This window comes from Ovis aries, chromosome 5, assembly GCF_016772045.2.
Source record: "Ovis aries strain OAR_USU_Benz2616 breed Rambouillet chromosome 5, ARS-UI_Ramb_v3.0, whole genome shotgun sequence".
In the NCBI taxonomy this organism is placed as follows: domain Eukaryota; kingdom Metazoa; phylum Chordata; class Mammalia; order Artiodactyla; family Bovidae; genus Ovis; species Ovis aries.
Window position 1 is genome coordinate 23,451,471 of NC_056058.1, and position 16,186 is coordinate 23,467,656.

The window sequence follows — 16,186 nt, forward strand, 5'->3', positions numbered from 1 at the left end:
TCTTTAAGGTCCAAACACTGATTTCTGAGATGTCTCTTGAGTAAAGTCTAGATCCTGAAAATAAGCCCCATTGCTGAAGAGTTAAAATTTTATAACACCAGTCCGTTTAAACATGCTGCTTTAACTACACTTCTCTTCATAAAAGAAGTATTTATTGAGAATCTATTTGTGTCAATGTGTTACACTTAGAAGGTGTCATTTTGATAAATTGTGATTATTTAAATTCCAACGTGCTCATTAAGTTTGGTCTTGGAAAACATGCAAAAAAAAAAAAAAAAGGATTTGAAGAGCAAACTTTATGTAAAAGCAACATGGTATCAGAGTTCTCCTTATACATCCATTCCCTCAAACTTACATGAAATTTTTAGACAGTAAAGAGAACTGGTCTTTACACAGTAAAATTTTTTTCCAGACACAGACTCTCTTGAAAGAAAAACTGAAAGGTAATGGAGACAAGAGCAACAGAATCATCTTAAAATTGTTGCCCACTCAGGTTCTTTTATGACCTGAAAAGTGGTCACTCTTAATAGCTGTAGATACTAACAGTTGAACCGATAGGACAAATAAGAAACAATGGTTATGCATTTGTTACCAAATACAGTATTATTTAGGGTACAGTTATTAAAATATTTCATTTAACATGATGAAATGAAATTAAAGAGAGACACGGGAAAGTGATATATAGGGCCGTTTTCAGTGGCTCAAATTCAATGGGCAAATGGATTTTCTCTTTTGTATTGAAGTATAATTGATAAATAATATTGTATTACTTTCAGGATTAAAGCACAGTGGTTTGACATTTATACACATTATGGATTTATCTCCACGATAAGTCTAGTAACCATACGTCCTCGCACAATTTTATTGACTATATTCCTTATGCTGAACATTACTTTGCTGTGACTTATTTATATTATAGCTGGAAATATGTACCTCTTAATCCCTCACATCTATTTTTGCCCTACCCCCTACGCCCCTCCCTTCTGGCAGGCACCAGGCTTTTCTTTATAACAGAGATTCTTATTTCTGTTTTGTTTGTTTATTCGTTCTGCTTTTTAGATTCCATGTATAAGTGAAATCATACATTGCTCGTCTTTCTTGGTCTCACTTACCTCACTTAGCAAAATACCCTCTAGATTGATCTATGTTGTTGAAAGCGGCAAGATTTCAACAACATGGCTGAGTAATAATATATATATACACGCACACATACAATATACCATCTTGTTTATCTGTTTGCACATCAGCGGGCACTTAGGTTACTTCCGTATCTTGGCCCTTGTAAATAATGCTACAGAAAACATAGGAATGTATATGTATTTTTGAATTAGTGTTTTGTTTTCTTCAGATAGATGCTCAGAGATGGAATTGCCAAACTATGGCAGTTTTATTTTAATTTTGTGAGAAACCTCCATGCTGTTTTCCATAGTGATGGTACCAATTTACATTCCTACCAATAGTACACAAGAGTTGCCATTTCTGCTCACCTTCACCAGCACTTGTTATTTGTGATCTTTTTGATAACAGCCATTCTGACAGGTATGAGGTGACACCTCATTTACATTTCACTGATAATCGGTGATGTTGAGCATCTTTTCATGTGTCTGTTGGCCATCTGGGTGTTTTCCTTAGAAAAATGTCTATTCAAGTGGTCTGCCCATTTTTAACTGGATTATTTGCATTTTTTATATTGAGTTGTGAGTATTCTTTATATTTTGACATTAACCCCATTGGATATATCATTTGCAGACATCTCATTCTATTCAGTATATTGCCTTTTCCTTCTATAGATGGTTTCCTTCACTGTGCAAAAGCTTTTTAGTTTGATATAGTCCAATTTATTTATTTTTATTTTTTTTTCCCTTGCCTGAAGAGAAAGATTCAAAAAAAGATTGCAAAGACCAATGTTGGAGAGCATCCTGCTTATGTTTTCTACTAGGAGTTTTATGGTTTTCAGTCTCACATTTAAGTCTCCAATCTGTTCAGAGTTTTATTTTTTTATATGGTGTCAGAAAGTGGCCAGTTGCAGCCTTAGGCAAGTGGCTATCAGTTTTCCCAGCACTGTTTATTGAAGGGATTGTGTTTTCCCCACTTAACAATCTGGACTCTCAGATGGCACTTAGAGTATAGTTTTCTGTATATTACCTGATACTAGTTTCAAGAGTTTTATTCCTGTGTGTGGCAGTGGGCACTCAAAGACTTATGCTACTTAAAAATTCGAATTCCTAAAACGTCCTGTTAGTTTGGTGAATTACGTGTAGTAGTGACTCTCATGCTGCTGCTGCTGCTGCTAAGCCGCTTCAGTCGTGTCCAACTCTGTGCGACCCCATAGACGGCAGCCCACCAGGCTCCCCCGTCCCTGGGATTCTCCAGGCAAGAACACTGGAGTGGGTTGCCATTTCCTTCTCCAGTGCATGAAAGTGAAAAGTGAAAATGAAGTCGCTCAGTCATGTCCGACTCTTAGCAACCCCAGGGACTGCAGCCCACCAGGCTCCTCCGTCCATGGGATTTTCCAGGCAAGAGTACTGGAGTGGCGTGCCATTGCCTTCTCTGAGTGACTCTCATAGTCTCTGTTTTATTCCATGAGACATTGTTTTTGATGCCTCAAATTTCACATTCCAACAAACAGACGTTTATGTTAAAAAAGATAAAAGTCGTGGCTCATTCATTACTCATTGTGAACATGTTTCACCACTACAAAATTATCTTTGCATGCCTATGCCTTTGTGCAATTCTAATTCCTTTTTAAATTTGTACACTAACCTAGTTTTTCAATTTACATAAGTTGGATCATTTTCAAAGCCCTGCGTATCAAAATAAAACGAGCTTAAATGCCTTAAGTAGATATTTTGAACTCATAATGATTTACTTATTTTCTAGTATCCGAGCAGTAAAATGTTTAATGATGATAAGAACAGCAATAATGATAATGATAAAAGAATGCTTAGATTCATTCACTCCATGCAAAAACTGATATTGTAGTCAAATAAATATAATTGAATTAAAGTGTCTTGTTGTGAATAATATAAAATATATTTGTCAAAGTAATACTATAAAAAGTGTTATTTTGAAGGAGTATGACAATTTTAAGAGTGTATTTGCTTTGTTTATATTTTAAAGCTGACTTTAAAACCATATGTGGAAATATTCCTGGATTCACCTTTGACATTCACACTGGAAAAGCTGTTGGTGAGTTTTTCTAGATTATGTTTCTTTTAATACATATATGTAGCATTTTGTAAAAATTTGTTCAGTGTTTTTTAAGTTTAAAGTATCATAAAAGATAATACTCTGGATTTGGATCTGATATAGTTAGACAAGAAAGAGTAGCATGTTTACAGATAACCAAGTATTAATAGTGGGATTAGTCCATCAGCCTGGAGTGGGTTGCTAGCCTGGTGATTGAGTTATGATATCATAGTTATGTGACTACCTCAAGATTTCATACATATAAGCTAAAGCTTTAGTTTTTCTCATTATGAATATTATATTATCAATACATGATTCTAAGTAATCCACTTTATTTTATTAACCTTTATTGTCTGTTTTCATGGTGTATGTTTAAGTTTTGTATGTATTTTCACAGTATTCTTCTCCCTATCTACTTATGAATTTGCAGAATTATTAATTACATACATTTCTTTCTTCTGAATGTGCTTTCTCTTGCACAGGCTACTTTTCTTCCTCAAAGATTAAATGAACAATATAATTGTTAATGTCCATTATCAATGCACAGATAACAAAGGACATAAAATTAGGAAAATACAGTTGACTTTATCAAATGAGTAATAGCAATTAGGTAAGCCTGACATGTAACTTAAGAGGAAGCTTGATTCCCTAGAAAGTTCATTTGCTCTATTGACACTAGTATCACTTGGTATATATTTGATCAGCTACTTCCATTCTTTCATTACTGTTCAAAGGAAATAATATTTTGTAGTCTATATGCTTTCATAAACCACAAAATCACTCATACCAGTATAGGATTGATTTTTGAGACTGAGTGTGTTTACCATTATTCAGTGTTTTATGATAAATACGTTAAGCAAAGCCATATATTTGATTAAATCTGTTCAATTGCAGACATTGATGAATGTAAAGAGATTCCAGGCATTTGTGCAAATGGTGTGTGCATTAACCAAATTGGCAGTTTCCGCTGTGAATGCCCTACGGGATTCAGCTACAATGACCTGCTGCTGGTCTGCGAAGGTAATCTGAGCAATAAGTGACCTTATCCAGGAAAGTTCGGCAGACATAACCGGTTTTTAGAAGTTTTCTGACTTACTGTTTCTACTACAGCATTTAGGAGTTGATCACCAAATTGATTAAGTGAATGTAACACTGATGCCATAATGAATTTGAAAATGGAATTGTTGCTCTTTCAGATATCGATGAGTGCAGCAACGGCGATAACCTGTGCCAGCGAAATGCAGACTGCATCAACAGTCCAGGCAGCTACCGGTGCGAGTGCGCTGCAGGTTTCAAACTTTCACCCAACGGAGCCTGTGTAGGTAAGAAGAGAATGACTCATCCTTTGATACTGAACACCGTTGTAGGCCTCTGTGGTAGCTCAGATGGTAAAGAATCCGCCTGCAATGCAGGAGACCTGGGTTCAATCTCTAGATAGGGAGGATCCCTTGGAGGAGGGAATGGCAACCCACTCCAGTATTCTTGCCTGGAGAATTCCATGGACAGAAAAGCCTGGCGGGCTACAGTCCATGAAATTGCAAAGAGTCGGATGCAGCTGAGTGACCAACACTTTCACTACTTTGAGCACATTCTGTATACTTAGTTTCTGCACTAAAACCTGCCTATGCTCTCCTATCAAAAAAAAGCTATTTTCAAATATAATTTCGAGATTTTCCAAGTAAATCTATTCATTCATTTTGAATCTATTTTACCATATCTTTTAGATTCTTTTGTTAGGGAAAGAAGTCTCTCAATGGATTTTTCCTAGAATTGAAACTAAAATAAAATAATGTCCTTGAGATATACCAATCAACGTGTAAAAAGATTGGGTGATTTAAAAATTTTTTAAAAAGAGGCTTGTATACTTTAAAGCCTTGCCTTATTTTTATTCCACTCTTGTTATGGTTCGTTTTCAGCCTATCTGTAATAATTACTAGCAGGCTATAGAAACAATGCCTGTGGGAAAAAAAATGAAGGAATCTTAATAAAGATCAGATACGTGTAACATGTGTTTTATTTTTTTGTGTTAGATCGCAACGAGTGTTTAGAAATTCCTAATGTGTGCAGTCATGGCCTGTGTGTGGATTTGCAAGGAAGTTACCAGTGCATCTGCCACAATGGTTTTAAGGCTTCTCAGGACCAGACGATGTGCATGGGTAAGCAGGGAAACAGTATTTCCAGGGCGTGTCATGGAGCTAAGACTCCAGAAGCGATTACCATTCGGTCACCCGCCACAAGTAACTACCCTGTCTCTGTCAGAAACAGTCTTAACAAAAAATGAGCTATGTGAAACTATTTATGGTTTTAATCAATGTAAAATTTGTAAGCAGGACGCGCCACAATGTGTTCTTGGGTTTAGCGGTCACAGCTTTCTTCCCAGATGGCTTTCACATGCTTATTAACCTGAGCTTTCAGACAGTGTTACCTGGAAATCACCATGGTACTGGCTCTCCATTTACCCTTCTTTGTTTCCACTCACAGTGCCTCCCAGGTGGTGCTAGTGGTAAAGAACCCGCTTCTCGAGGCAGGAGATATAAGAGACGCAGGTTTGATCCCTGGGTCAGGAAGATCCCCTGAAGGGAGGGTATGGCAGCCAACTCCAGGGTTCTTGCCTGGAGAATCCCCATGGACAGAGGAGCCTGGCAGGCCACAGTTCATAGGGTCACAAAGAGTTGGGCATGACTCAAGCAACTTAGCACACAGGCACAGTTCCACTCAGAAAAGCCTTTTGGAATGCTAGAATGCAAGGCAGTAGTAAGGGTGACAGTGTTTGAAATGAACGCATACACACATATGTACATATGCTGCTTTCGCCCAAATCACTGAACCTATGAGATATATCTGCTTGCTTGGCTGTTTCAACTCTTAAAAACAGTTTTTAGAAGCAAAGATGGTGAAACTTTGAAAAGCTCCAGTACAGTAGCTAATGTGATGGTTAGTTAAGCAATAATTGTGTTCAGTAAGTACTTGCTGAGCTGATGTAAGATTTCGAAAGCAGAGGGGCTTTTGGAACTCAGCTTAACTTCGGAACTCACCTTGGAGCTCAGCTTAACTCCTTAAACTGATGTCAGCCACTGGCTCACATCCACTGAAGCACTCTGCACTTGCGGGAGGAAAATTAAATTTAAAAGTTGACTATTTCTAATTAGCACTTCTCGATGGAGAACGAGCTGAAGTTGTACATCTACTCTTTTGGTGTTCGAGATACACTATCTTTTTGAATGGTACAGACTTTGGTACAGCAGAATGGCAGAATTAGTTTCCTTTATGGCACGGGGTCACGAAGAGTCAGACACGACTGAGCGACTTCACTTTCACTTTTCACTTTCATGCGTTGGAGGAGGAAATGGCAGCCCACTCCAGTGCTCTTGCCTGGAGAATCCCAGGGACGGGGGAGCCTGGTGGGCTGCCATCTATGGGGTCGCACAGAGTCGGACACAACTGATGCGACTTAGCAGCAGCAGCAGCATGGCATATCTGTACACGAGCACCCCCTGGAGAATGTCTCCATTCTTCCAGTGCCTCCTAAGAGATCCCCTGCAGACATCTTCCGTGGTCGCAGGAAAAGTTCTTTAGGGAACGCTTGTACAAAGGACACATGGAGAATGTGGCCCTATTTGCATGAACCGTCTGAGATGTCTTGCTTATACGTTTCTCCTGGCTGCTCTCTCTGAGAAAGAGGATATGATTTGCTAAAAAAATATATATATGTATATGCGGTATTTATGATTCAGAAATTCATATGGAGAAAATCTGTCCTCAGTTTTAACAATTCACCCATGATGAAAATCAGCTAGACTCCTTGGTAATATCTCTCTTAAACAAAGCTTCTTTCCAAAGGAACAATAATAGCCCCCTTTTTTTTCACAATGGAAGAGTTTTAGCAGCCTGGAATTCATAGTCTAGGGAGTCTCCCCCTTTATATGTCTGTGACCTTTCTAAATATTAATTCCATGTTTTTGAAGGCTAATCACATTGAACTCTAATAGACTTCTTCAATTTAGAGTCTACTGATTCATAAAATTTAGGAAGTTAAAGTTTACCTTTGTTGTGCTGATCAAATTAAGATATGAAAATTTCTGAGGAAGCATTTATAATGCTTAATAGAACAAATTGTTTCAGTGTTTCAAAAGATTTATTTGCTCATAATTGACAAGCAAACTTATTCATTAAAAAAAACTCACTAAGGAAATGTAGGCTAATCTCGCTTGCTTGTTAGTCCGGTTCTTTTCTGAATCTTATATGTTGCTGTAAGTTATTAAGTGCCAATTTTTCTTAATAATTTTCTACCTTTGAGTTTTCTCTACCTCATACTTACTTTCCTTAAATAAATGTGGGTTCTTAGTATTAAATGAGAAAAATCTAAGTAAGCCAGTAGTTTAAAAAAAAAAATCTAAAAGTTTAATAAGCTACATTTTTCTGGTTAAAAACTGAACTCCTTTGAGCCAATGTTTCTTCGTAGATGTTGATGAGTGTGAGCGGCATCCATGTGGAAATGGAACTTGTAAAAACACCGTCGGATCCTATAACTGTCTCTGCTACCCAGGCTTTGCACTCACTCATAATAATGATTGCATGGGTAAGTACTCAGTGCTTTACTGCTTCCCTTTCATGTCTACAGAATATCCTAAACACAGAATAAAGGCAAAGAATGAATACATTTTTATTATTCAAATTGCGAGCATGTGCCACAAGATATGTAATATCGTTGACTAACTTCTGGTTAACTGAAGTCACAGTATTGCCTCCAGTAATCCCAAATCACTGCAGATGGTGACTGTGGCCATGAAATTTTTTTTTCTTTTTTTAGTTTTTTATTTTTTAAATTTTAAAATCTTTAATTCTTACATGCGTTCCCAAACATGAACCCCCCTCCCACCTCCCTCCCCAGAACATCTCTCTGGGACATCCCCATGCACCAGCCCCAAGCATGCTGCATCCTGCGTCAGACATAGACTGGCGGGCGATTCAATTCTTACGTGATAGTATACATGTTAGAATGTCATTCTCCCAAATCATCCCACCCTCTCCCTCTCCCTCTGAGTCCAAAAGTCTGTTACACACATCTGTGTCTCTTTCCCTGTCTCGCATACAGGGTCGTCATTGCCATCTTCCTAAATTCCATATATATGTGTTAGTATACTGTATTGGTGTTTTTCTTTCTGGCTTACTTCACTCTGTATAATCGGCTCCAGTTTCATCCATCTCATCAGAACTGATTCAAATGAATTCTTTTTAACGGCTGAGTAATACTCCATTGTGTATATGTACCACAGCTTTCTTATCCATTCATCTGCTGATGGACATCTAGGTTGTTTCCATGTCCTGGCTATTATAAACAGTGCTGCGATGAACATTGGGGTACATGTGTCTCTTTCCATTCTGGTTTCCTCGGTGTGTATGCCCAGCAGTGGGATTGCTGGGTCATAAGGTAGTTCTATTTGCAATTTTTTAAGGAATCTCCACACTGTTCTCCAAAGTGGCTGTACTAGTTTGTATTCCCACCAACAGTGTAGGAGGGTTCCCTTTCTCCACACCCTCTCCAGCATTTATTGCTTGCAAATTTTTGGATCGCAGCCATTCTGACTGGTGTGAAGTGGTACCTCATTGTGGTTTTGATTTGCATTTCTCTAATAATGAGTGATGTTGAGCATCTTTTCATGTGTTTGTTAGCCATCCGTATGTCTTCTTTGGAGAAATGTCTATTTAGTTCTTTGGCCCATTTTTTGATTGGGTCGTTTATTTTTCTGGAATTGAGCTGCATAAGTTGCTTGTATATTTTTGAGATTAGTTGTTTGTCAGTTGCTTCATTTGCTATTATTTTCTCCCATTCAGAAGGCTGTCTTTTCACCTTGCTTATATTTTCCTTTGTTGTGCAGAAGCTTTTAATTTTAATTAGATCCCATTTGTTCATTTTTGCTTTTATTTCCAGAATTCTGGGAGGTGGATCATAGAGGATCCTGCTGTGATTTATGTCTGAGAGTGTTTTGCCTATGTTGTCCTCTAGGAGTTTTATAGTTTCTGATCTTACATTTAGATCTTTAATCCATTTTGAGTTTATTTTTGTGTGCGGTGTTAGGAAGTGATCTAGTTTCATTCTTTTACAAGTGGTTGACCAGTTTTCCCAGCACCACTTGTTAAAGAGATTGTCTTTACTCCATTGTATATTCTTGCCTCCTTTGTCAAAGATAAGGTGTCCATATGTGTGTGGATTTATCTCTGGGCTTTCTATTTTGTTCCATTGATCTATATGTCTGTCTTTGTGCCAGTACCATACTGTCTTGATGACTGTGGCTTTGTAGTAGAGCCTGAAGTCAGGCAAGTTGATTCCTCCAGTTCCATTCTTCTTTCTCAAGATTGCTTTTGTAGCCATGAAATTAAAAGACGCTTACTCCTTGGAAGGAAAGTTATGACCAACCTAGATAGCATATTAAAAAGCAGAGATATTACTTTGCCAACAAAGGTCCTTCTAGTCAAGACTATGGTTTTTCCAGTGGTCATGTATGGATGTGAGTGTTGGACTGTGAAGAAAGCTAAGCATCGAAGAATTGATGCTTTTGAACTGTGGTGTTGGAGAAGACTCTTGAGAGTCCCTTGGACTGCAAAGAGGTCCAACCAGTCCATCCTAAAGGAGATCAGTCCTGGGTATTCATTGGAAGGACTGATGCTAAAGCTGAAACTCCAGTACTTTGGCCACCTGATGCAAAGAGTTGACTCATTGGAAAAGAGCCTGATGCTGGGAGGGATTGGGGGCAGGAGGAGAAGGGGACGACAGAGGATGAGACGGCTGGATGGCATCACCGACTTGATGGACGTGAGTCTGAGTGAACTCCAGGAGTTGGTGATGGACAGGGAGGCCTGGTGTGCTGCGATTCATGGGGTCGCAAAGAGTCGGGACACGACTGAGCGACTAAAGTGAACTGAACTGAACTGAACTGAATCACGAGACAGTCTGCTGGGTTTAGTACTTACATCAGTCAAATCGATTCAAGGGTAAAGGCTATGCAGATCATAGTAAACTGTTGGGACTGATTTATGGTTTGGGGTTATTTTTACCACTTAGGTGGTATCAAAGGCAGACCTCTTACGGTTTCAGGTTTATTATAAGTATTTCATATAATCCATTCTTGATTTATATTCAAACACAGACAGTCTCCAACTTAGTAACATATTATGTCTTAAAACTCTTTTCAATCAGCTCTTGAAGCCAGGGTTGCCTTTTCCCAGAGGAAGAAAGCGTGGTGACTAGGTTTCTGAACCAGCCTCAGAAGCCTATTTAATCTCTGTGAAGGACTGTAAATTCTCAGTGGAAAATAAAACTGTCTTCTCTACATGAAACAGAATTTTAGTCTTTGCCTCTAACAGACAGTGATTGAAATAAAAATTGAAAGTGACTGGAGGAGGAGGAAGAAGATCCTGTAGTTGGTGGAGAAGTTAGTAAAAGATACAACAAAAAGCATTAATGATATTTCATTTACCATGTGCCAGACTCTATAGTGCTTTCCTGGTAGGTCAGATGGTAAAGAATCCATCTGTAATGCAGAAGACCTTGGTTAGATCCCTGGGTTGGAAAGAGTCCCTGGAGGAGGGCATGGCGACCCACTCCAGTATTCTTGCCTGGAGAATCCCATGGACGGAGGAGCCTGGTGGGCTACAGTCCATGGGGACACAAAGAGTCAGAACACGACTGAGCGACTAAGCCCAGCACACAGACTCTATAGTGGTGCTTTCCAACATAATATCGCTTAATTCACAGAATCCCATGAGTTAATGTGAAAGTAACTCAGGCTTCCTGCTGTTATGGAACCATCACCAGTCAAACCCACCTCCTATTTTATTCCAATATATATTCCTTAATTTTCCTTGTTTTTCAAAATTCTTCAACTGTGAAAAATTCAGACCTGATTGAATATTTTATTCAACTACCACCCTGTTGTCTATAGTTTCTCAGACCCTTTATACAGCTGAGGAGAAGGAAAGATACAGATATGGCTCTGATTGAAGTATAATCTGTAAACAAACAAAAAATTATTCATCCCTAAGCTTAACTGAAAACCGAACAGTTAAGAACATTTTTTTTCAGATTCTGTTTTTTGTAAGCAAAACATGGCAGCAATTCTAGAGTGTTTTTCATAAAATTGATTTTTCTATATTTTATATGCTTTGTTATTTGTCCTTTGAATACAGTCAGTTTATCTCCAGATACAGTTCTCTACAAACTGGACAATCCAGTTAAATCCATGTGTCCTCTTATATCCAAGAAAAGAGCTATTTTTGGTTGGAAAGAATGGAAAGCTTAAACCAACAGGAGAGGTCTATGTGACATTATTAGTCACCTGATACTTATGATATAAGACATTTTTCTCTGTTGATGAGGGACTGTAATGTAGCGTTTTTGTAAATGTCTACCAATAAATATGTTTTTTAAGTTGTGACTTGTGATACAAAATATATGTAAGAGAGCTCTCTGAAAAGCTAACTCTTTATTTACTTACAGACATAGATGAGTGCAGTTCCTTTTTTGGTCAGGTGTGTAGAAACGGACGGTGTTTTAATGAAGTTGGCTCCTTCAAGTGTTTATGTAATGAAGGTTATGAACTTACCCCAGATGGCAAGAACTGTATAGGTAAGTATTGAAACAACAAACAATAAAATAAAGTCTTTGTGTTGTTTTGTTCTGTAAAATAATGATGTGACTCCCCCCACCCTCAGCACCACCAACTTTGGGACTCATTTGCATTTCATTTGGTCATCTGAGTACATGGACCAAGATAAGTTTCATGGGAAGTTTTGGTAAAAGGTATAAACCAAAGATTTGGAATTGTATGCAGTGTTTTGATTGGGACAGAGCTAGAGGCTATCTGTGTCTCAGTTAAAGCAGACAAAGGAAAATTAGCCTCTTGCCAAATGAGTAATCCTCAGTGTGTCAAAAATCCCCGAGGGCGTATTTCCTCATAGTGACCTGGCAGATCAGAGGGCTTGAGTTGAATTCATGTTACTGTCATTTGGCAGCAATGATGTCATCTGTAAGTCATTTTTTTTTTTCTTGTTTCTCTTTAAAGATACTAATGAGTGTGTTGCCCTGCCCGGCTCTTGTTCTCCTGGCACCTGTCAGAATTTGGAGGGGTCTTTCAGATGTATCTGTCCCCCAGGGTATGAAGTAAAAAGCGAGAACTGCATCGGTAAGGCTGGTGTTTGAGTCCGTGAACCGTTTAGGATAATGAGAGCCGGTACAGACTCTGTGGATATATGTTAAATCTAAACCACTGTAAGCATGCTCACCCAGGGAGTTAAACGCCTAGCTGCCTACGTCTGTTTTATTGAACCATCAGAAATGATTGGAAGGTGGAATGGTGGGAATAAAGAATTTGAAGATGTGGGATTTTTTCATTAACAGAAATCTTATACTAGTCAAAGAATTTTCAGTGCACTCTAATCTTTTTTCCAAATGTCAATAGAGACCTTCTACCGAATTTAAAGAGTGTCTACAAAAATTGTAATCTTTGGCAACCAATTTTAAAACAGCTATTAAAGGTGTCTAGAGTCCTAGAAATGTGAAGCAGAAAATCTTGACAATGCTGTTGAGACTTTTTTTTTCCTTGGGAAAGCCGCATGTCAAAACAGAAAATATTAATCCATTTGTCATAACAGATGTTTCTCTGTGGAAACCCTCCCAGCGTACAAGAAATCTTGTAACCACATCAAAAGTGAGTCCCAGAATTGCCTGGGGGGCATGATGAAGACTGACCTTTTTACAGTTACTTTATTTCACTTTTGTACAAATTATTTTTAACAGTCTTGTTGAAATTCAGAAGCACCAGCATCTTAGTGTGATTCTTCTAACATGAAATGATTGCTGAGAGATTTTTACCTTTGAATTACTCAGTTTCTTAAATTCTGTATAGCTCTTTTGTTCACATTTAAGGGACCTTTATAGACAGAACCTAAGGAAACAGTTTACATAGTAAATTAATTATTTTTCAGATCATATAATTACAAATAATGGGTATCCTTAGTCATTCTAATTTGGTGTTTATATCTTTTCCCCATTTTTGTCTGATTTGTATAGTTCATTGTAAGATTTTCTAGTGTTTTTAATATTTAAAAATAATAACACTGGAAGCATCTTAACAAAAACTTTCTTGAAGAGTTTAAGATCTTTTCTTTCATCTTCCTTGTTGATACTTACTCTTCATCATCTCTGTGATCCATCTCTTTATGGAATAGGCATAATAGCAGTGTGTGAGCCATTAGGAGAGAAATAAAAATACGTGTGTCTCTTTGTATCAGAAAGACTTGGCTACCTTTTATCTTAGTGAAAAAAACAATCTATGATTCAATTAGATGTTTTTTAACCTTGGGAGTATCTTATTTTCTTTATCCACTGATAAACACCCACCACTACTTCACATGTCTTAAAAGTGTGTTTTCAATTAACTTACTTCACTGTAAGACTATGTCTTTCAGCCTAGACTCTCTTCTACCAGTTTTTCTAGATGAAATGCTTCCTACCATGAACTCTGTGCGCGCGCGTGCACACACACACACGCACACACACGCACACACACATCCATCCTGACATTCCATGGACATTACTGTGGACACGCAGCATGTTTTAGAAGCTGGAAATACAAAAATGCGGCTTCTGCCAGTAAGTAAGGTAACCTACTGCCTAACAGATTTTGTAAATCACTTACTGCCTAAGAGATTTTGTAAATCACTCCGTGTTGTAAAGCTGCCCTTACAATCCAGTGCGACAGACACTGCACTGGGGTCTGTTCAGGATGTAGGTCACAGTAGGAGGCTGTGAATAATGATGGTGGTGGTGAAAGGAGAGTGGGTCAGGAAGCCTCGCATAAGGATTGGCGACATGTGAGGTGTCCCTGAGTTTGATACGTTGACTGATCAAAAAGGGAAGTGGAACAGAGAGGCAGCTTGAAAACAGAGGCAGAACGAGTGTGGTAAGGGGCATCGGTGGCCAGCTCACAAGATGGCTCTTGGTCCTGCAGGTGGCTCAGAGCAGTGCAGGTTCTTTTAGCAAGGAAGTGATATGACTCACTCACTAAAATTCCGCCAGTGTAAGCTGAGAACGCAGTATGTGCCAGGCCCTGAGCTAGACCCATGCTGAGAGTGCAGCAGTGATCTAGAGAGACACATGATGTCCTCGTGGAACTTAGGTTCTAATGTGCCTGGAATCATGTAGTGTTTATTCATTTAGTTATAATCACCCATTAAATAAGCGCGTCCAGTGAAAAGGGGCCAGATATCACTGGTAAGGAATCCTTGTCTGTTTCAAGGAATCATTCTGGGGTAAGGTGGAAATGATAAAATTCTCATCGCAAGTCTAAGCTCCCTGGTTCTGTAGGCACAGATTCTCAAATAGGGACGTGTTTTAGAAAGCAAACCCTGGTGGTGGTGTGGAGAGGGGAGAAGGCAGTGCAGCAGTCTAGTTGGGAGAGGTGATGATCAAGGTGGCAATTGATGCTGAGTTTGAATGTAAGTGAGGAGTCCACATATTGCTTGGTTATAAAAGTTGAACAATTAAGGAGAGGAAAGAATGTGACTCCAGCTCCCCAGTGTGGATTGCTGAGGGCAAGGGGCATCAGAGAAGAGGACCAGTGCTGAAGATGCAATGCCCCTGAGACATGGACGTGGTCCCCTCAGGCCTGCAGGCAGACATACAGACACCTCCTAGGAGTCAAGTCCGGAGAACTGGAGACCGACTTAGCAGTCTGCGTCATATCGATCATTGAAACTGGATATAACCTTTGACTTTTGAAGCAATTACAGTTTATTTTAAAGATAATTAATCATATAGACAATTTAATATATTGTTTCACATTGAATATCCAATGGCTAGTGAACTGTACGAGGTGGACAAGTTGTTTTCAGATATTAAGCAGTGTATTGATTTGATTAAATCCGTAAATTATCTTGCTGATCTACAGATATAAACGAGTGTGATGAAGACCCCAACATCTGTCTTTTTGGTTCCTGCACCAATACTCCTGGGGGCTTCCAGTGTATCTGTCCCCCCGGATTTGTATTGTCTGATAATGGACGGAGGTGCTTCGGTAAGTTTTGAAATGATTTCTCTGTCATCATCAGCCCTCAAACTTCAGAGCTAGGCAGGAAGCCATGATGCAGTGCTTGTCGCTAACAATATATGTCTCTGATAGATTCTTATCTGTAAGTTTAAAGCATAAGGTCCCGAGTGTACACGCACTGGACAGTTTTTAATTCGCTCTGTTTCTACATTTTTTTTAAAAATTCCATACTAAAAGAAAAATGGTTGTCTTATTTCATCATTTTCATTTTGTTAGAGGCATAGATTTTTCTATACATTGGTGAGGAGTTGCTTCTGATACGGCGTAACTTACTGCAAGCTACGTAGGTTTATTTTGTTAGGCTGTAAAGTAACAGTGAGTAAAGAAGACATAGATATCATTTTAACATTGAGCATAATTTCTCAAATTTCCGAAGCACATTATTAAGATATATAATTAAATGCAATCTTATAGAGTGGTCAACTTAAACTGGCAAATGACATCAGCAATTAAGAATTTCCAGGCCTATCTTTTAACTGCGAATATAATCTGCATCACATGTTCAACCCGTGAGAAATGTTCTGTCAGTAACAGAATTATGTGTAAATTATTCCATCTTTTTAAATGACCAGTAAGGAGGTCTGTGATGTTTGCTTTCTTGATTAGATACTCGCCAGAGCTTCTGTTTCACAAACTTTGAAAATGGAAAGTGTTCTGTACCCAAAGCTTTCAACACCACAAAGGCAAAATGCTGCTGTAGTAAGATGCCAGGAGAGGGCTGGGGGGACCCCTGTGAGCTGTGTCCCAAAGATGATGAAGGTAAGAGCAGTGAAATAAAAAAGCAACTTTGTACTAGTTTTGGACTGTCTAGCAGAACTCTAGTGGGACCATGTAACTTATAAATGTTTTGAAGATGAAAGTATCCCCTCACTCACAGACCTTCATGGTTC

At 38.6% G+C, this 16,186-nt stretch overlaps 1 protein-coding gene across 1 annotated transcript in view; it reads left to right on the forward strand.

The window, feature by feature from the left end:
* The window catches only part of FBN2 (fibrillin 2), a 229,160-nt gene that overhangs the window by 188,203 nt on the left and 24,771 nt on the right, over positions 1-16,186 (forward strand). The window contains exons 42-50 of the mRNA XM_004008653.5: positions 3,121-3,189; positions 4,084-4,209; positions 4,386-4,511; positions 5,220-5,345; positions 7,652-7,768; positions 11,687-11,815; positions 12,252-12,371; positions 15,138-15,263; positions 15,903-16,055. Of these exons, the coding sequence (XP_004008702.2) occupies positions 3,121-3,189; positions 4,084-4,209; positions 4,386-4,511; positions 5,220-5,345; positions 7,652-7,768; positions 11,687-11,815; positions 12,252-12,371; positions 15,138-15,263; positions 15,903-16,055 (1,092 nt within the window). The remainder of the gene's footprint in view (positions 1-3,120; positions 3,190-4,083; positions 4,210-4,385; positions 4,512-5,219; positions 5,346-7,651; positions 7,769-11,686; positions 11,816-12,251; positions 12,372-15,137; positions 15,264-15,902; positions 16,056-16,186) is intronic.